Source organism: Pseudophryne corroboree, assembly GCF_028390025.1.
Source record: "Pseudophryne corroboree isolate aPseCor3 chromosome 3 unlocalized genomic scaffold, aPseCor3.hap2 SUPER_3_unloc_69, whole genome shotgun sequence".
NCBI classification, from domain to species: Eukaryota; Metazoa; Chordata; class Amphibia; order Anura; family Myobatrachidae; genus Pseudophryne; species Pseudophryne corroboree.
In genome coordinates, this window is record NW_026967562.1 from 500,884 (window position 1) to 523,468 (window position 22,585).

At 43.9% G+C, this 22,585-nt stretch overlaps 1 protein-coding gene across 1 annotated transcript in view; it reads right to left on the reverse strand.

Moving 5' to 3' along the window:
- LOC134984596 (gastrula zinc finger protein XlCGF57.1-like) overlaps positions 1-22,585 on the reverse strand; it is a gene marked incomplete at its 3' end in the record, with an annotated part of 179,930 nt that overhangs the window by 156,098 nt on the left and 1,247 nt on the right. Inside the window, exon 2 of the mRNA XM_063950145.1 lies at positions 19,954-20,097. Coding sequence (XP_063806215.1) covers positions 19,954-20,097 — 144 coding nt within the window. The remainder of the gene's footprint in view (positions 1-19,953; positions 20,098-22,585) is intronic.

Consider the following 22,585-nt stretch of genomic DNA (forward strand, 5'->3'; position numbering starts at 1 on the left):
CACTGCGACTGCGCCAAGTAAATTTGCTATGAAGTTAGGATTTTTACTCACGGCTTTTTCATCGCTCCGGCGATCGTAGTGTGATTGACAGGAAATGGGTGTTTCTGGGGGGAAACTGGCCGTTTTAGGGGTGTGTGGGAAAAAACGCTACCGTTTCCGGAAAAAACGCAGGAGTGGCCGGAGAAACGGGGGAGTGTCTGGGCGAATGCTGGGTGTGTTTGTGACGTCAAACCAGGAACGACAAGCACTGAACTGATCGCAGATGCCGAGTAAGTCTGAAGCTACTCTGAAACTGCTAAGAGGTGTGCTAATCGCAATATTGCGAATACATCGTTCGCAAATTTAAGATGCTAAGATACACTCCCAGTAGGCGGCGGCTTAGCGTGAGAAACTCTGCTAAAATCGCCTTGCGAGCGAACAACTCGGAATGAGGGCCCATGTGGGATTACTAGAGGTGACATGGACTGTGCAGTAATATAACATCGCCTGTGCATACATTTAGGTAACACTGAGAGATCATGTGGTATTACTAGAGGTGACATGGGCTGTGCAGTAATATAACATCGCCTGTGCATACATTTAGATAACACAGAGATCATGTGGGATTTCTAGAGGTGAAATGGGCTGTGCAGTAATAGAACATCGCATGTGCATACATTTAGGTAACACTGAGAGAACATGTGGTATTACTAGAGGTGACATGGGCTGTGCAGTAATATAACATCACCTGTGCATACATTTAGGTAACACTGAGAGATCATGTGGGATTACTAGAGGTGACATGGGCTGTGCAGTAATATAACATCGCCTGTGCATACATTTAGGTAACACTGAGAGAACATGAGGGATTACTAGAGGTGATATGGGCTGTGCAGTAATATAACATCACCTGTGCATACATTTAGGTAACACTGAGAGAACATGTGGTATTACTAGAGGTGACATAGGCTGTGCAGTAATATAACATCACCTGTGCATCTAAATTTAGATGCGGCTTTGGGGCTTAACCACACATTTGCGCAAATATGTTTAACGAAGATCTCTGAATTCTATTATCATGTGGGATTTATATCTGGTTACTGTTATCCATTCAGTGTGCTGGGGAAACAATTGCTTTTTTTCTTGCTCAGAAATACCCCTTCCTTTCGAGCACCTTAATGATATCACTAAGCTAATTGAGCATTTACCAATCTATATGTCTGTTGTGAGAGGCAGAGAGGTTTCTGCATTAGGAGGAGGTGCAGGCCCTGACATGCCACATGGAGCATTATGGGGTTGCTCCAAGGTAGGTAGCTCTTAGCTTAGACATATTTTTGTAAGGAGCCATTATCATGTGGCTCCTTGCTGGTTAACATTAGACCCAGATTGGGGTAATGGAGGTGTGAGGTGTGGTGCCTCTGGACTGGCTGGGCTGGATGGCTTTAGTGTGGCATACCTTTACATTCTATTAACACTTTTCACTTATTAATTTTCTAACACTATTTCTCTATTTTAATTACATTTCATGTTTGTATCACCCCCTCTATAGCTTCGGCTTCCTAAATACTAATTTATTAACACTATAGTTTTTTACACGGTATGCCACGCTGGGCTTTCTGGCTCATTCGGGTGTTTTGGGGTGCCACACCCTGCACCTAGATATAGCGCTAGGGACCCCAAATATACAGAAAGGCCTTGATGCGGCTTTGGCGCTTAACCACACATTTGCGCAAATATGTGTAACGAAGATCTCTGAATTCTATTATCATATGGGATTTATATCTGGTTACTGTTATCCATTCAGTGTGCTGGGGAAACAATTGCTTTTTTTCATGCTCAGAAATACCCCTTCCTTTCGAGCACCTGAATGATATCACTAAGCTAATTGAGCATTTACCAATCTATATGTCATACATTTAGATAACACAGAGATCATGTGGGATTACTAGAGGTGACATGGGCTGTGCAGTAATATAACATCACCTGTGCATACATTTAGGTAACACTGAGAGACCATGGCCCTCATTCCGAGTCGTTCGCTCGGTAAATTTCATCGCATCGCAGCGATTTTCCGCTTAGTGCGCATGCGCATTATCCGCACTGCGACTGCGCCAAGTAAATTTGCTATGAAGTTAGGATTTTTACTCACGGCTTTTTCATCGCTCCGGCGATCGTAGTGTGATTGACAGGAAATGGGTGTTTCTGTGGGGAAACTGGACGTTTTAGGGGTGTGTGGGAAAAAACGCTACTGTTTCCTGAAAAAACGCAGGAGTGGCCGGAGAAACGGGGGAGTGTCTGGGCGAACGCTGGGTGTGTTTGTGACGTCAAACCAGGAGCGACAAGCACTGAACTGATCGCAGATGCCGAGTAAGTCTGAAGCTACTCTGAAACTGCTAAGAGGTGTGCTAATCGCAATATTGCGAATACATCGTTCGCAAATTTAAGATGCTAAGATACACTCCCAGTAGGCGGCGGCTTAGCGTGAGAAACTCTGCTAAAAATCGCCTTGCGAGCGAACAACTCAGAATGAGGGCCATTGTGGGATTACTAGAGGTGACATGGACTGTGCAGTAATATAACATCGCCTGTGCATACATTTAGATAACACAGAGATAATGTGGGATTACTAGAGGTGACATGGGCTGTGCAGTAATATAACATCGCCTGTGCATACATTTAGATAACACAGAGATCATGTGGGATTACTAGAGGTGACATGGGCTGTGCAGTAATATAACATCGCCTGTACATACATTTAGATAACACAGAGATCATGTGGGATTACTAGAGGTGATATGGGCTGTCCAGTAATATAACATCCCCTGTGCATACATTTAGATAACACAGAGATCATGTGGGATTACTAGAGGTGACATGGGCTGTGTAGTAATATAACATCACCTGTGCATACATTTAGGTAACACTGAGATCATGTGGGATTACTAGAGGTGACATGGGCTGTGCAGTAATATAACATCACCTGTGCATACATTTAGGTAACACTGAGAGATCATGTGGGATTACTAGAGGTGACATGGGCTGTGCAGTAATATAACATCGCCTGTGCATACATTTAGGTAACACTGAGATCATGTGGGATTAGTAGAGGTGACATGGGCTGTGCAGTAATATAAAATCGCCTGTGCATACATTTAGGTAACACTGAGAGAACATGTGGGATTACTAGAGGTGACATGGGCTGTGCAGTAATATAACATCGCCTGTGTATACATTTAGGTAACACTGAGATCATGTGGGATTACTAGAGGTGACATGGGCTGTGCAGTAATATAACATCGCCTGTGCATACATTTAGATAACACTGAGAGATCATGTGGGATTACTAGAGGTGACATGGGCTGTGCAGTAATATAACATCGCCTGTGCATACATTTAGGTAACACTGAGAGTTCATGTGGGATTACTAGAGGTGACATGGGCTGTGCAGTAATATAACATCGCCTGTGCATACATTTAGGTAACACTGAGAGATCATGTGGGATTACTAGAGGTGACATGGGCTGTGCAGTAATATAACATCGCCTGTGCATACATTTAGGTAACACTGAGAGACCATGGCCCTCATTCCGAGTCGTTCGCTCTGTAAATTTTATCGCATCGCAGCGATTTTCCGCTTAGTGCGCATGCGCAATGTCCGCACTGCGACTGCGCCAAGTAAATTTGCTATGAAGTTAGGATTTTTACTCACGGCTTTTTCATCGCTCCGGCGATCGTAGTGTGATTGACAGGAAATGGGTGTTTCTGTGGGGAAACTGGCCGTTTTAGGGGTGTGTGGGAAAAAACGCTACTGTTTCCGGAAAAACCGCAAGAGTGGCCGGAGAAACGGGGGGAGTGTCTGGGCGAACGCTGGGTGTGTTTGTGACGTCAAACCAGGAACGACAAGCACTGAACTGATCGCAGATGCCGAGTAAGTCTGAAGCTACTCTGAAACTGCTAAGAGGTGTGCTAATTGCAATATTGCGAATACATCGTTCGCAAATTTAAGATGCTAAGATACACTCCCAGTAGGCGGCGGCTTAGCGTGAGAAACTCTGCTAAAAATCGCCTTGCGAGCGAACAACTCAGAATGAGGGCCATTGTGGGATTACTAGAGGTGACATGGACTGTGCAGTAATATAACATCGCCTGTGCATACATTTAGATAACACAGAGATAATGTGGGATTACTAGAGGTGACATGGGCTGTGCAGTAATATAACATCGCCTGTGCATACATTTAGATAACACAGAGATCATGTGGGATTACTAGAGGTGACATGGGCTGTGCAGTAATATAACATCGCCTGTACATACATTTAGATAACACAGAGATCATGTGGGATTACTAGAGGTGATATGGGCTGTCCAGTAATATAACATCCCCTGTGCATACATTTAGATAACACAGAGATCATGTGGGATTACTAGAGGTGACATGGGCTGTGTAGTAATATAACATCACCTGTGCATACATTTAGGTAACACTGAGATCATGTGGGATTACTAGAGGTGACATGGGCTGTGCAGTAATATAACATCACCTGTGCATACATTTAGGTAACACTGAGAGATCATGTGGGATTACTAGAGGTGACATGGGCTGTGCAGTAATATAACATCGCCTGTGCATACATTTAGGTAACACTGAGATCATGTGGGATTAGTAGAGGTGACATGGGCTGTGCAGTAATATAAAATCGCCTGTGCATACATTTAGGTAACACTGAGAGAACATGTGGGATTACTAGAGGTGACATGGGCTGTGCAGTAATATAACATCGCCTGTGTATACATTTAGGTAACACTGAGATCATGTGGGATTACTAGAGGTGACATGGGCTGTGCAGTAATATAACATCGCCTGTGCATACATTTAGATAACACTGAGAGATCATGTGGGATTACTAGAGGTGACATGGGCTGTGCAGTAATATAACATCGCCTGTGCATACATTTAGGTAACACTGAGAGTTCATGTGGGATTACTAGAGGTGACATGGGCTGTGCAGTAATATAACATCGCCTGTGCATACATTTAGGTAACACTGAGAGATCATGTGGGATTACTAGAGGTGACATGGGCTGTGCAGTAATATAACATCGCCTGTGCATACATTTAGGTAACACTGAGATCATGTGGGATTACTAGAGGTGACATGGGCTGTGCTGTAATATAACATCACCTGTGCATACATTTAGGTAACACTGAGATCATGTGGGATTACTAGAGGTGACATGGGCTGTGCAGTAATATAACATCGCCTGTGCATACATTTAGATAACACTGAGAGATCATGTGGGATTACTAGAGGTGACATGGGCTGTGCAGTAATATAACATCGCCTGTGCATACATTTACATAACACAGAGATCATGTGGGATTACTAGAGCTGAAATGGGCTGTGCAGTAATATAACATCACCTGTGCATACATTTAGGTAACACTGAGAGACCATGTGGGATTACTAGAGGTGACATGGGCTGTGCAGTAATATAACATCACCTGTGCATACATTTAGGTAACACTGAGATCATGTGGGATTACTAGAGGTGACATGGGCTGTGCAGTAATATAACATCACCTGTGCATACATTTAGGTAACACTGAGAGATCATGTGGGATTACTAGAGGTGACATGGGCTGTGCAGTAATATAACATCGCCTGTGCATACATTTAGATAACACAGAGATCATGTGGGATTACTAGAGGTGAAATGGGCTGTGCAGTAATATAACATCGCCTGTGCATACATTTAGGTAACACTGAGAGACCATGTGGGATTACTAGAGGTGACATGGGCTGTGCAGTAATATAACATCACCTGTGCATACATTTAGAGAACACTGAGAGATCATGTGGGATTACTAGAGGTGACATGGGCTGTGCAGTAATATAACATTGCCTGTGCATACATTTAGGTAACACTGAGAGATCATGTGGGATTATTAGAGGTGACATGGGCTGTGCAGTAATATAACATCGCCTGTGCATACATTTATGTAACACTGAGAGACCATGTGGGATTACTAGAGGTGACATGGACTGTGCAGTAATATAACATCGCCTGTGCATACATTTAGGTAACACTGAGATCATGTGGGATTACTAGAGGTGACATGGGATGTGCAGTAATATAACATCGCCTGTGCATACATTTAGATAACACAGAGATCATGTGGGATTACTAGAGGTGATATGGGCTGTGCAGTAATATAACATCGCCTGTGCATACATTTAGATAACACAGAGATCATGTGGGGTTACTAGAGGTGACATGGGCTGTGCAGTAATATAACATCGCCTGTGCATACATTTAGATAACACAGAGATCATATGGGATTACTAGAGGTGAAATGGGCTGTGCAGTAATATAACATCGCATGTGCATACATTTAGGTAAGACTGAGATCATGTGGGATTACTAGAGGTGACATGGGCTGTGCAGTAATATAACATCGCCTGTGCATACATTTAGATAACACTGAGAGATCATGTGGTATTACTAGAGGTGACATGGGCTGTGCAGTAATACAACATCACCTCTGCATACATTTAGGTAACACTGAGATCATGTGGGATTACTAGAGGTGACATGGGCTGTGCAGTAATATAACATCGCCTGTGCATACATTTAGGTAACACTGAGAGACCATGTGGGATTACTAGAGGTGACATGGACTGTGCAGTAATATAACATCGCCTATGCATACATTTAGGTAACACTGAGAGATCATGTGGGATTACTAGAGGTGACATGGGCTGTGCAGTAATATAACATCACCTGTGCATACATTTAGATAACACTGAGAGATCATGTGGGATTACTAGAGGCGACATGGGCTGTGTAGTAATATAACATCACCTGTGCATACATTTAGGTAACACTGAGAGATCATGTGGGATTACTAAAGGTGACATGGGCTGTGCAGTAATATAACATCGCCTGTGCATACATTTAGGTAACACTGAGAGATCATGTGGGATTACTAGAGGTGACATGGGCTGTGCAGTAATATAACATCGCCTGTGCATACATTTAGGTAACACTGAGAGATCAGGTGGGATTACTAGAGGTGACATGGGCTGTGCAGTAATATAACATCGCCTGTGCATACATTTAGGTAACACTGAGAGACCATGTGGGATTACTAGAGGTGACATGGACTGTGCAGTAATATAACATTGCCTGTGCATACATTTATGTAACACTGAGATCATGTGGGATTACTAGAGATGATATGGGCTGTGCAGTAATATAACATCGCCTGTGCATACATTTAGGTAACAGTGAGATCATGTGGGATTACTAGAGATGACATGGGCTGTGTAGTAATATAACATCGCCTATGCATACATTTAGGTAACACTGAGAGATCATGTGGGATTACTAGAGGTGACATGGACTGTGCAGTAATATAACATTGCCTGTGCATACATTTAGGTAACACTGAGATCATGTGGGATTACTAGAGATGATATGGGCTGTGCAGTAATATAACATCGCCTGTGCATACATTTAGGTAACACTGAGAGATCATGTGGGATTATTAGAGGTGACATGGGCTGTGCAGTAATATAACATCGCCTGTGCATACATTTAGGTAACACTGAGAGATCATGTGGGATTATTAGAGGTGACATGGGCTGTGCAGTAATATAACATCGCCTGTGCATACATTTATGTAACACTGAGAGACCATGTGGGATTACTAGAGGTGACATGGACTGTGCAGTAATATAACATCGCCTGTGCATACATTTAGGTAACACTGAGATCATGTGGGATTACTAGAGGTGACATGGGATGTGCAGTAATATAACATCGCCTGTGCATACATTTAGATAACACAGAGATCATGTGGGATTACTAGAGGTGATATGGGCTGTGCAGTAATATAACATCGCCTGTGCATACATTTAGATAACACAGAGATCATGTGGGGTTACTAGAGGTGACATGGGCTGTGCAGTAATATAACATCGCCTGTGCATACATTTAGATAACACAGAGATCATATGGGATTACTAGAGGTGAAATGGGCTGTGCAGTAATATAACATCGCATGTGCATACATTTAGGTAAGACTGAGATCATGTGGGATTACTAGAGGTGACATGGGCTGTGCAGTAATATAACATCGCCTGTGCATACATTTAGATAACACTGAGAGATCATGTGGTATTACTAGAGGTGACATGGGCTGTGCAGTAATACAACATCACCTGTGCATACATTTAGGTAACACTGAGATCATGTGGGATTACTAGAGGTGACATGGGCTGTGCAGTAATATAACATCGCCTGTGCATACATTTAGGTAACACTGAGAGACCATGTGGGATTACTAGAGGTGACATGGACTGTGCAGTAATATAACATCGCCTATGCATACATTTAGGTAACACTGAGAGATCATGTGGGATTACTAGAGATGATATGGGCTGTGCAGTAATATAACATCGCCTGTGCATACATTTAGGTAACAGTGAGATCATGTGGGATTACTAGAGATGACATGGGCTGTGTAGTAATATAACATCGCCTATGCATACATTTAGGTAACACTGAGAGATCATGTGGGATTACTAGAGGTGACATGGACTGTGCAGTAATATAACATTGCCTGTGCATACATTTAGGTAACACTGAGATCATGTGGGATTACTAGAGATGATATGGGCTGTGCAGTAATATAACATCGCCTGTGCATACATTTAGGTAACACTGAGAGATCATGTGGGATTATTAGAGGTGACATGGGCTGTGCAGTAATATAACATCGCCTGTGCATACATTTAGGTAACACTGAGAGACCATGTGGGATTACTAGAGGTGACATGGACTGTGCAGTAATATAACATCGCCTGTGCATACTTTTAGATAACACAGAGATCATGTGGTATTACTAGAGGTGATATGGGCTGTGCAGTAATAGAACATCGCCTATGCATACATTTAGATAACACAGACATCATGTGGGATTACTAGAGGTGACATGGGCTGTGCAGTAATATAACATCGCCTGTGCATACATTTAGGTAACACTGAGAGACCATGTGGGATTACTAGAGGTGACATGGACTGTGCAGTAATATAACATCGCCTGTGCATACATTTAGGTAACACTGAGATCATGTGGGATTACTAGAGGTGACATGGGATGTGCAGTAATATAACATCGCCTGTGCATACATTTAGATAACACAGACATCATGTGGGATTACTAGAGGTGACATGGGCTGTGCAGTAATATAACATCGCCTGTGCATACATTTAGATAACACTGAGAGGACATGTGGGATTACTAGAGGTGACATGGGCTGTGCAGTAATATAACATCGCCTGTGCATACATTTAGATAACACTGAGAGATCATGTGGGATTACTAGAGGTGACATGGGCTGTGCAGTAAAATAACATCACCTGTGCATACATTTAGATAACACTGAGAGATCATGTGGGATTACTAGAGGTGACATGGGCTGTGCAGTAATATAACATCGCCTGTGCATACATTTAGATAACACTGAGAGATCATGTGGGATTACTAGAGGTGACATGGGCTGTGCAGTAATATAACATCGCCTGTGCATACATTTAGGTAACACTGAGAGATCATGTGGGATTACTAAAAGTGACATGGGCTGTGCAGTAATATAACATCGCCTGTGCATACATTTAGGTAACACTGAGAGATCAGGTGGGATTACTAGAGGTGACATGGGCTGTGCAGTAATATAACATCGCCTGTGCATACATTTAGGTAACACTGAGAGACCATGTGGGATTACTAGAGGTGACATGGACTGTGCAGTAATATAACATTGCCTGTGCATACATTTAGGTAACACTGAGATCATGTGGGATTACTAGAGATGATATGGGCTGTGCAGTAATATAACATCGCCTGTGCATACATTTAAGTAACAGTGAGATCATGTGGGATTACTAGAGATGACATGGGCTGTGTAGTAATATAACATCGCCTATGCATACATTTAGGTAACACTGAGAGATCATGTGGGATTACTAGAGGTGACATGGACTGTGCAGTAATATAACATTGCCTGTGCATACATTTAGATAACACTGAGAGATCATGTGGGATTACTAGAGGTGACATGGGCTGTGCAGTAATATAACATCGCCTGTGCATACATTTAGGTAACACTGAGAGATCATGTGGGATTACTAGAGGTGACATGGGCTGTGCAGTAATATAACATCGCCTGTGCATACATTTAGGTAACACTGAGAGACCATGGCCCTCATTCCGAGTCGTTCGCTCTGTAAATTTCATCGCATCGCAGCGATTTTCCGCTTAGTGCGCATGCGCAATGTCCGCACTGCGACTGCGCCAAGTAAATTTGCTATGAAGTTAGGATTTTTACTCACGGCTTTTTCATCGCTCCGGCGATCGTAGTGTGATTGACAGGAAATGGGTGTTTCTGGGGGGAAACTGGCCGTTTTAGGGGTGTGTGGGAAAAAACGCTACCGTTTCCGGAAAAAACGCAGGAGTGGCCGGAGAAACGGGGGAGTGTCTGGGCGAATGCTGGGTGTGTTTGTGACGTCAAACCAGGAACGACAAGCACTGAACTGATCGCAGATGCCGAGTAAGTCTGAAGCTACTCTGAAACTGCTAAGAGGTGTGCTAATCGCAATATTGCGAATACATCGTTCGCAAATTTAAGATGCTAAGATACACTCCCAGTAGGCGGCGGCTTAGCGTGAGAAACTCTGCTAAAATCGCCTTGCGAGCGAACAACTCGGAATGAGGGCCCATGTGGGATTACTAGAGGTGACATGGACTGTGCAGTAATATAACATCGCCTGTGCATACATTTAGGTAACACTGAGAGATCATGTGGTATTACTAGAGGTGACATGGGCTGTGCAGTAATATAACATCGCCTGTGCATACATTTAGATAACACAGAGATCATGTGGGATTTCTAGAGGTGAAATGGGCTGTGCAGTAATAGAACATCGCATGTGCATACATTTAGGTAACACTGAGAGAACATGTGGTATTACTAGAGGTGACATGGGCTGTGCAGTAATATAACATCACCTGTGCATACATTTAGGTAACACTGAGAGATCATGTGGGATTACTAGAGGTGACATGGGCTGTGCAGTAATATAACATCGCCTGTGCATACATTTAGGTAACACTGAGAGAACATGAGGGATTACTAGAGGTGATATGGGCTGTGCAGTAATATAACATCACCTGTGCATACATTTAGGTAACACTGAGAGAACATGTGGTATTACTAGAGGTGACATAGGCTGTGCAGTAATATAACATCACCTGTGCATCTAAATTTAGATGCGGCTTTGGGGCTTAACCACACATTTGCGCAAATATGTTTAACGAAGATCTCTGAATTCTATTATCATGTGGGATTTATATCTGGTTACTGTTATCCATTCAGTGTGCTGGGGAAACAATTGCTTTTTTTCTTGCTCAGAAATACCCCTTCCTTTCGAGCACCTTAATGATATCACTAAGCTAATTGAGCATTTACCAATCTATATGTCTGTTGTGAGAGGCAGAGAGGTTTCTGCATTAGGAGGAGGTGCAGGCCCTGACATGCCACATGGAGCATTATGGGGTTGCTCCAAGGTAGGTAGCTCTTAGCTTAGACATATTTTTGTAAGGAGCCATTATCATGTGGCTCCTTGCTGGTTAACATTAGACCCAGATTGGGGTAATGGAGGTGTGAGGTGTGGTGCCTCTGGACTGGCTGGGCTGGATGGCTTTAGTGTGGCATACCTTTACATTCTATTAACACTTTTCACTTATTAATTTTCTAACACTATTTCTCTATTTTAATTACATTTCATGTTTGTATCACCCCCTCTATAGCTTCGGCTTCCTAAATACTAATTTATTAACACTATAGTTTTTTACACGGTATGCCACGCTGGGCTTTCTGGCTCATTCGGGTGTTTTGGGGTGCCACACCCTGCACCTAGATATAGCGCTAGGGACCCCAAATATACAGAAAGGCCTTGATGCGGCTTTGGCGCTTAACCACACATTTGCGCAAATATGTGTAACGAAGATCTCTGAATTCTATTATCATATGGGATTTATATCTGGTTACTGTTATCCATTCAGTGTGCTGGGGAAACAATTGCTTTTTTTCATGCTCAGAAATACCCCTTCCTTTCGAGCACCTGAATGATATCACTAAGCTAATTGAGCATTTACCAATCTATATGTCATACATTTAGATAACACAGAGATCATGTGGGATTACTAGAGGTGACATGGGCTGTGCAGTAATATAACATCACCTGTGCATACATTTAGGTAACACTGAGAGACCATGGCCCTCATTCCGAGTCGTTCGCTCGGTAAATTTCATCGCATCGCAGCGATTTTCCGCTTAGTGCGCATGCGCATTATCCGCACTGCGACTGCGCCAAGTAAATTTGCTATGAAGTTAGGATTTTTACTCACGGCTTTTTCATCGCTCCGGCGATCGTAGTGTGATTGACAGGAAATGGGTGTTTCTGTGGGGAAACTGGACGTTTTAGGGGTGTGTGGGAAAAAACGCTACTGTTTCCTGAAAAAACGCAGGAGTGGCCGGAGAAACGGGGGAGTGTCTGGGCGAACGCTGGGTGTGTTTGTGACGTCAAACCAGGAGCGACAAGCACTGAACTGATCGCAGATGCCGAGTAAGTCTGAAGCTACTCTGAAACTGCTAAGAGGTGTGCTAATCGCAATATTGCGAATACATCGTTCGCAAATTTAAGATGCTAAGATACACTCCCAGTAGGCGGCGGCTTAGCGTGAGAAACTCTGCTAAAAATCGCCTTGCGAGCGAACAACTCAGAATGAGGGCCATTGTGGGATTACTAGAGGTGACATGGACTGTGCAGTAATATAACATCGCCTGTGCATACATTTAGATAACACAGAGATAATGTGGGATTACTAGAGGTGACATGGGCTGTGCAGTAATATAACATCGCCTGTGCATACATTTAGATAACACAGAGATCATGTGGGATTACTAGAGGTGACATGGGCTGTGCAGTAATATAACATCGCCTGTACATACATTTAGATAACACAGAGATCATGTGGGATTACTAGAGGTGATATGGGCTGTCCAGTAATATAACATCCCCTGTGCATACATTTAGATAACACAGAGATCATGTGGGATTACTAGAGGTGACATGGGCTGTGTAGTAATATAACATCACCTGTGCATACATTTAGGTAACACTGAGATCATGTGGGATTACTAGAGGTGACATGGGCTGTGCAGTAATATAACATCACCTGTGCATACATTTAGGTAACACTGAGAGATCATGTGGGATTACTAGAGGTGACATGGGCTGTGCAGTAATATAACATCGCCTGTGCATACATTTAGGTAACACTGAGATCATGTGGGATTAGTAGAGGTGACATGGGCTGTGCAGTAATATAAAATCGCCTGTGCATACATTTAGGTAACACTGAGAGAACATGTGGGATTACTAGAGGTGACATGGGCTGTGCAGTAATATAACATCGCCTGTGTATACATTTAGGTAACACTGAGATCATGTGGGATTACTAGAGGTGACATGGGCTGTGCAGTAATATAACATCGCCTGTGCATACATTTAGATAACACTGAGAGATCATGTGGGATTACTAGAGGTGACATGGGCTGTGCAGTAATATAACATCGCCTGTGCATACATTTAGGTAACACTGAGAGTTCATGTGGGATTACTAGAGGTGACATGGGCTGTGCAGTAATATAACATCGCCTGTGCATACATTTAGGTAACACTGAGAGATCATGTGGGATTACTAGAGGTGACATGGGCTGTGCAGTAATATAACATCGCCTGTGCATACATTTAGGTAACACTGAGAGACCATGGCCCTCATTCCGAGTCGTTCGCTCTGTAAATTTTATCGCATCGCAGCGATTTTCCGCTTAGTGCGCATGCGCAATGTCCGCACTGCGACTGCGCCAAGTAAATTTGCTATGAAGTTAGGATTTTTACTCACGGCTTTTTCATCGCTCCGGCGATCGTAGTGTGATTGACAGGAAATGGGTGTTTCTGTGGGGAAACTGGCCGTTTTAGGGGTGTGTGGGAAAAAACGCTACTGTTTCCGGAAAAACCGCAAGAGTGGCCGGAGAAACGGGGGGAGTGTCTGGGCGAACGCTGGGTGTGTTTGTGACGTCAAACCAGGAACGACAAGCACTGAACTGATCGCAGATGCCGAGTAAGTCTGAAGCTACTCTGAAACTGCTAAGAGGTGTGCTAATTGCAATATTGCGAATACATCGTTCGCAAATTTAAGATGCTAAGATACACTCCCAGTAGGCGGCGACTTAGCGTGAGAAACTCTGCTAAAATCGCCTTGCGAGCGAACAACTCAGAATGAGGGCCCATGTGGGATTACTAGAGGTGACATGGACTGTGCAGTAATATAACATCGCCTGTGCATACATTTAGATAACACAGAGATAATGTGGGATTACTAGAGGTGACATGGGCTGTGCAGTATTATAACATCGCCTGTGCATACATTTAGATAACACAGAGGTCATGTGGTATTACTAGAGGTGAAATGGGCTGTGCAGTAATATAACATCGCATGTGCATACATTTAGGTAACACTGAGAGAACATGTGGTATTACTGGAGGTGACATAGGCGGTGCAGTAATATAACATCACCTGTGCATACATTTAGGTAACACTGAGAGATCATGTGGGATTACTAGAGGTGACATGGGCTGTGCAGTAATATAACATCGCCTGTGCATACATTTAGATAACACAGAGATCATGTGCGATTACTAGAGGTGACATGGGCTGTGCAGTAATACAACATTGCCTGTGCATTCATTTAGATAACACAGAGATAATGTGGGATAACTAGAGGTGAAATGGGCTGTGCAGTAATATAACATCGCATGTACATACATTTAGGTAACACTGAGATCATGTGGGATTACTAGAGGTGACATGGGCTGTGCAGTAATATAACATCGCCTGTGCATACATTTAGATAACACAGAGATCATGTGGGATTACTAGAGGTGAAATGGGCTGTGCAGTAATATAACATTGCCTGTGCATACATTTAGGTTACACTGAAGACCATGTGGGATTACTAGAGGTGACATGGGCTGTGCAGTAATATAACATCACCTGTGCATACATTTAGGTAACACTGAGATCATGTGGGATTAGTAGAGGTGACATGGGCTGTGCAGTAATATAAAATAGCCTGTGCATACATTTAGATAACACTGAGAGATCATGTGGGATTACTAGAGGTGACATGGGCTGTGCAGTAATATAACATCGCCTGTGCATACATTTAGGTAACACTGAGAGTTCATGTGGGATTACTAGAGGTGACATGGGCTGTGCAGTAATATAACATCGCCTGTGCATACATTTAGGTAACACTGAGAGATCATGTGGGATTACTAGAGGTGACATGGGCTGTGCAGTAATATAACATCGCCTGTGCATACATTTAGGTAACACTGAGAGTTCATGTGGGATTACTAGAGGTGACATGGGCTGTGCAGTAATATAACATCGCCTGTGCATACATTTAGGTTACACTGAAGACCATGTGGGATTACTAGAGGTGACATGGGCTGTGCAGTAATATAACATCACCTGTGCATACATTTAGGTAACACTGAGATCATGTGGGATTAGTAGAGGTGACATGGGCTGTGCAGTAATATAAAATAGCCTGTGCATACATTTAGATAACACTGAGAGATCATGTGGTATTACTAGAGGTGACATGGGCTGTGCAGTAATATAACATTGCCTGTGCAGTAATATAACATCGCCTGTGCATACATTTAGGTAACACTGAGAGAACATGTGGGATTACTAGAGATGACATGGGCTGTGTAGTAATATAACATCACCTGTGCATACATTTAGATAACACTGAGATCATGTGGGATTACTAGAGGCGACATGGGCTGTGCAGTAATATAACATCGCCTGTGCATACATTTAGGTAACACTGAGATCATGTGGGATTACTAGAGGTGACATGGGCTGTGCAGTAATATAACATCGCCTGTGCATACATTTAGGTAACACTGAGAGATCATGTGGGATTACTAGAGGTGACATGGGGTGTGCAGTAATATAACATCGCCTGTGCATACATTTAGATAACACTGAGAGATCATGTGGGATTACTAGAGGTGACATGGGCTGTGCAGTAATAATAAGACTTAGATATATCTCTCTCTTGTACTGGTAACTAACCATGAAGTATTAATGGAGATGTAGTCCCCTGCCAAGTCCTATGTCAGCACCAATGTAAAACAATGGATGGGCAACATATCGTATGAATTGGAGATTCTAGATGAACAATAACATCAGACATATGAGCTGATGGATCAGAGAAATGTCTCCTAACGTTACTCCTGGAAGCATTGGTAAGGTAGCATTCCTTTATGTGTGTGCTCATACACTTGTAAGCCTGTACATGTGTTACTCACCCTTATATAAGGTATATTGCTACAGCAGAGTAGGTGTGGAATAAGGATATTTTACATGCAATACACCATATAATACAATCATCATCATCACCTGCTAGGTTATAATCCAGAGTTACACCTCCATCATCAGTGTGTTACATCTATACCCTCAATAGTAATAAGGATGATGTGTGTACGGTAAGTATGATATAGAGAATTACATATCAGAATCTATACAGCTGCCGCCATACTTCTGCTTCTCATACGTGTGCTACTGGCAGCAGTGAACATCTGAGTGAGAGTGCAGGGAAGACAGCAGAGTCTGATGAGAAAGAGATTGGATCTGCCTTTGCAGGGATGTACCACACCTGTCACCCCTGTTAGTATATAAATAATAAATAAGAGGGGCGTGGCCTGAGTCCATCCAGACGTACTTTCTGGAGCTCTCCTCACTAAGTGGCTTCTTATCTACCCGATAACTCTCGGCCACCGCTGGAACCAAGACCCAATCTATTAAGTCCCCCACTTCTCCTGCCCTAAAGCCGCTCGCTCTGCTCACTCCGAGCACTGTTCACTGTCGCAGCCTAGTGACGCCGCTGAAGCCACGGACTGAATTTTGGGGATAAGTGCGCCCAGTCTTTCCTGCATGCTCCAAACACCTGACTTGGGGACAATTTTTCCTCAGGTGGGAGCAAATGCTCTCCCACTCACATGGGTGCGCAGCTCCCACTATTGCTGGGGACAGAACGGTCTGCCCACAGTCACCGAGCCCGGCAATGATATTGGAAAGTGAGGTGGCTGCCATTTTTAATCCTGGCGCCCGCCCATCGCATGCTTTGCCTTCAATAAGGTTTAAAACTGATATAAGCTGCTAAATAAGTGTCCTGATGGCTGGACCGGGGTCACTACACTAAATTGCAGCATTTGCCTAGAGGTGAAACTACCTTCTATTTATATGGTACCACTATAATCTACTTCCTCTCAGTCTACATGCAGAGCCCAGTATCAAGTATCGTCTGAGTACAGCTCATTACACTCTGATTACAACCTCACAGTATATTATTTTGTGGATTTATCCACTGAATATATTTTGCCATTTGTGTCTCTCTGTGCTGAGTACATCACGTCTGTGATCACGTTGACCTCTAGTGGAATATCTCGCTCATTACTGTGTTATTTGAGTTGCATTACATCATGTTTACTTGAAATTTTGGCTCAAAACCCCCCCGTCTCCCCAAGAATGTCATTGTGAACAGAGTCATCTTGATGTAACCTGCTGACAGCGTACTACTGCTCCTTTTATTTATAGATCGTTTGTATTTTCCCATCTCTGAGAGGTCAGTCTCTTTGTAGCCGGCTTTCCATACCTCCAAGAAAGGTTAAAAGATACCAAATCGGCCCCACCTGTCCATCTCTTTGGGGGTGTAGTATGGCTGACCGGCGATCTCCAGACCGCCGGTCAGCTTACCGACGCCGGGATCCTTGCGGGCTCGGTGGTGACCTGCGGTCGCCATAGGTTCTATCTCCACTCTATGGGTGTAGTGTACACCCACGAGTGGAAATAGTCCCTGTTGGTAGGCATGCCGACCATCGGGAAAGTGAGACGTTGGGCTCGTGGAGGAGGTCATGTGACCGACCGGCAGTCACATGAATACCACCCATCTTTGGTATCTCGAATTCAGGCGGTCCATCTGAGACCACTACAACATCATCTGCTTCTTCTTGTCAGGCGCACAGCCCAGCTGTAATGGCTGAAGACATCTTAAGACATCCTAGATGATCCTATTACTCTACGCTCTATACATTCTATGTTATCTACATTTAAGGACTGAAATATATTCAGAACTTAGCTCTAATATTCAAGCTTTGAGGTCGGTATCAGTGAGATTGGCACTCGTACAGACTAAAATGAAAGAGATTGTTGCGTCTCACAAAGATCTGATTTCAGCACATGACACCCTTCAGGAAGACACTGTCTCTATTCGTAATAAAGTCATTGATTTAGAAGACAGGTCTCGGAGAAATAATATCAGAATAATGTGCATTCCGAATTCTGTTACAAATGCTGAGCTTTAGAATTATGTCACGTCCTCTATTCAGAAGCTTCTGCCGCTGACCTTCTTATTGATAGGATCCATAGACTCCAAAAGTCCAAACAGGCCCCTATCCAGGCACCAAGGGACACTCTGCTCAGGGTCCATTTTTCATATTAAAGAATGCATTCTACAAGTCGCTTTGTCTTCCTCATCCACGGCTGAGTGCCTGGATAATCTGCAACTATATCTGGATATTTCTCCTGTGACGATGGCCAAAAGGCGTCTATTCCACCCAAGGAAATGTGCACTACAAATGGGGCTTTCCTACTAAGATTATTGTGATGCGAAACGATGCCTTCACAGTGATACCTTCCCCCGAGGATGGCCCTGCTATTCTGAAAAAGTGGGATATTCCTGTTGACAGTCCTTCAAAACACTTTACCTAAACCAATTCCGGAGGAGTTGTCTTCCGTCTCAAAGTAATATGCTAAAGGAGTAAGACTGCTGCAGACACTCAGAGTTTGTTTCCTACTGTAACATGTGCCAACTGGGACTAAGTTACTGGGCATTGATCTATTTTTGGGCCAGATTTATTTGTTCTTGTTATGGGTATAAAGCATACAGTATATTTTTTGCGTTATTTCCTTTGCTATTTAATTGCTATATGGTATATGGCCAGACATTCTTTCCACTGTTACGTTTCATAATACCTTTCTAGAATGTTTGGGTGTTTAGGCAAAGCATGACTGATTCGTCTAAGATCCTGTTGCCCTTAGAGTGTGGAGTTGGGACTGGTCAGACGTCTGGGCTGGTAACACACACAGTGACATGATGTAAGGAGAAGAGCAGGAGTATAATAGGGGCTGATGTCTCCTGACTCCCCAATGGGGAAAATACATATTCCTCATTAGTTTGTACTAACAGAGGCTGTAGTATAAGAGATTGTTGTAGTGACTGAGCAAGGAGAATATGTCACTGTGTGACTCTGTTCTGTAATAAGTGTTTATTACTCACCTGTGCTGATATCTGTAGGGATCTCCTCCTCCTTACACTGCTGATCACCCCTCACATACGTCTCTTCTTCTCCCTCTGTATCTTCTGCCTTTATATCAGTCACATACGTCTCTTCTTCTCCCTCTATATCTTCTGCCTTTATATCAGTCATATACGTCCCTTCTCCTCCCTCTGTATCTTCTGCCTTTATATCAGTCACATACGTCCCTTCTTCTTCCTCTATATCTTCTGCCTTTATATCAGTCACATACGTCTCTTCTTCTCCCTCTAGATCTTCTGCCTTTATATCAGTCATATACGTCTCTTCTTCTCCCTCTATATCTTCTGCCTTTATATCAGTCACATACGTCTCTTCTTCTCCCTCTATATCTTCTGCCTTTATATCAGTCACATACGTCTCTTCTTCTCCCTCTATATCTTCTGCCTTTATATCAGTCACATACGTCCCTTCTCCTCCCTCTGTATCTTCTGCCTTTATATCAGTCATATACGTCCCTTCTTCTTCCTCTAGATCTTCTGCCTTTATATCAGTCACATACGTCTCTTCTTCTCCCTCTAGATCTTCTGCCTTTATATCAGTCACATACGTCTCTTCTTCTCCCTCTAGATCTTCTCCGTTTATATCAGTCACATATGTGTCTTCTTCTACCTCTATATCTTCTGTTTTAATATTAGACAGACGTTCTACCTAAAAAAAATAAGATTTTACTCACAGGTAAATCTATTTCTCGTAGTCCGTAGTGGATGCTGGGGACTCCGTAAGGACCATGGGGAATACACGGGCTCCGCAGGAGACTGGGCACTTTAAGAAAGATTTAGTACTACATCTGGTGTGCACTGGCTCCTCCCTCTATGCCTCTCCTCCAGACCTCAGTTAAGAAACTGTGCCCGGAAGAGCTGACATTATAAGGAAAAGATTTGGAACCCAGGGTAAGATTCATTCTAGCCACACCAATCACACCGTACAACTTGTGATAAACTTACCCAGTTAACAGTATGAACATAAACTGAGCCTAACTGAACAGATGGCTCATAACCAAAAACCCTGTATTACGCAATAACTATATACACTTATTGCAGAAAGTAATGCCGAGACCCCTCGGGCAGCCGCCCAAGAAGAGCCCACCTTCCTTGTGGAATGGGCCTTTACTGATCTTGGATGCGGGAATCCTGCCGCAGAATGAGCTTGCTGAATCGTGTTACAGATCCAATGAGCAATAGTTTGCTTTGAAGCAGGAGCACCCAGCTTGTTGGGTGTATACAGAATGAACAGCGCATCAGTTTTTCTGACTCCAGCCGTTCTAGAAACATACATCTTCAAAGCCCGGACTACATCGAGTAACTTGGAGTACTCCAGGTCACGAGTAGCCGCAGGTACCACAATAGGTTGGTTTAGGTGAAAAGAAACTGCGGGCGGGTACGCAATTCTGCCCTATCTTCATGGAAAAATCAGGTAGGGGCTTTTACAGGACAAAGCCGCCAATTCTGACACATGCCTAGCCGAAGCCAAGGCCAACCGCATGACCACTTTCCAAGTGAGATACTTGAGCTCCACTGTCTTAAGAGGCTCAAACCAGTGGGATTTCAGAAAATCCAAAACTACATTAGATACCACGGTGCCACTGGTGGCACAAAAGAGGGCTGAATATGCAGCACTCCTTTAACAAATGTCTGAACCTCAGGCAGTGAAGCAAGTTCTTTTTGAAAGAAAATGGATAGGGCCGAAATCTGGACCTTTATGGATCCCAGTTTAAGGCCCATAGTTACACCTGCCTGCAGAAAATGTAGGAATCTCCCAAGCTGAAATTCCTCTGTAGGGGCCTTCCTGGCCTCACACCAAGCAACATATTTTTGCCATATCCGGAGATAATGCTTTGCTGTCACGTCCTTCCTAGCCTTTATTAGCGTAGGGATAACTTCCTCCGGAATTCCCTTTTCTGCTAGGATCCGGCGTTCAACCGCCATGCCGTCAAACGCAGCCGCAGTAAGTCTTGGAACAGACAGGGTCCCTGTTGCAACAGGTCCTGTCTGAGAGGCAGAGGCCACGGGTCCTCTGAGAGCAACTCTTGCAGTTCTGGGTACCAAGTTCTTCTTGGCCAATCCGGAACAATGAGTATTGTTCTTACTCCTCTTTTCCTTACGATCCTCAACACCTTGGGTATGAGAGGTAGAGGAGGAAACACATAGACTAACTGGAACACCCACGGTGTTACCAGAGCGTCCACAGCTATTGCCTGAGGGTCCCTTAACCTGGCGCAATACCTTTTTAGCTTTCTGTTGAGACGGGACGCCATCATGTCCACCTGTGGCAGTTCCCATCGATTTACAATCTGCGAGAAGACTTCTGGATGAAGTCACCACTCTTCCGGGTGTAGGTCGTGTCTGCTGAGGAAATCTGCTTCACAGTTGTCCACTCCCGGAATGAACACTGCTGACAGTGCTTGTACGTGATTCTCCGCCCAACGAAGAATCCTGGTGGCTTCCGCCATCGCCACCCTGCTCCTTGTGCCGCTCTGGCGGTTTACATGAGCGACCGCAGTGATGTTGTCTTACTGGATCAGCACTGGTTTGTCTCGGAGCAGAGGCTCTGCTTGAGTCAGGGCATTGTATATTGCCCTTAGTTCCAGGATATTGATGTGCAGACAAGTCTCTTGACTTGACCACAGTCCTTGAAAGTTTTTTCCCTGAGTGACTGCCCCCCACCCTCGGAGGCTTGCATCCGTGGTCACCAGGACCCAGTCCTGTATGCTGAAACTGTGACCCTCTAGAAGATGAGCACTCTGCAGCCACCACAGAAGAGACACCCTGGTCCTGGAGGACAGGGAGATTAGCCGGTGCATCTGAAGATGCGATCCGGACCACTTGTCCAACAGGTCCCACTGAAATATCCTTGCATGGAACCTGCCGAATGGAATGGCCTCGTAAGACGCCACCATCTTTCCCAGGACTCGCGTGCAATGATGCACCGATACCTGTTTTGGTTTTAGGAGCCCTCTGACCAGAGTCACGAGCTCCTGAGCCTTCTCCTCCGGGAGAAACACTTTCTTCTGGTCTGT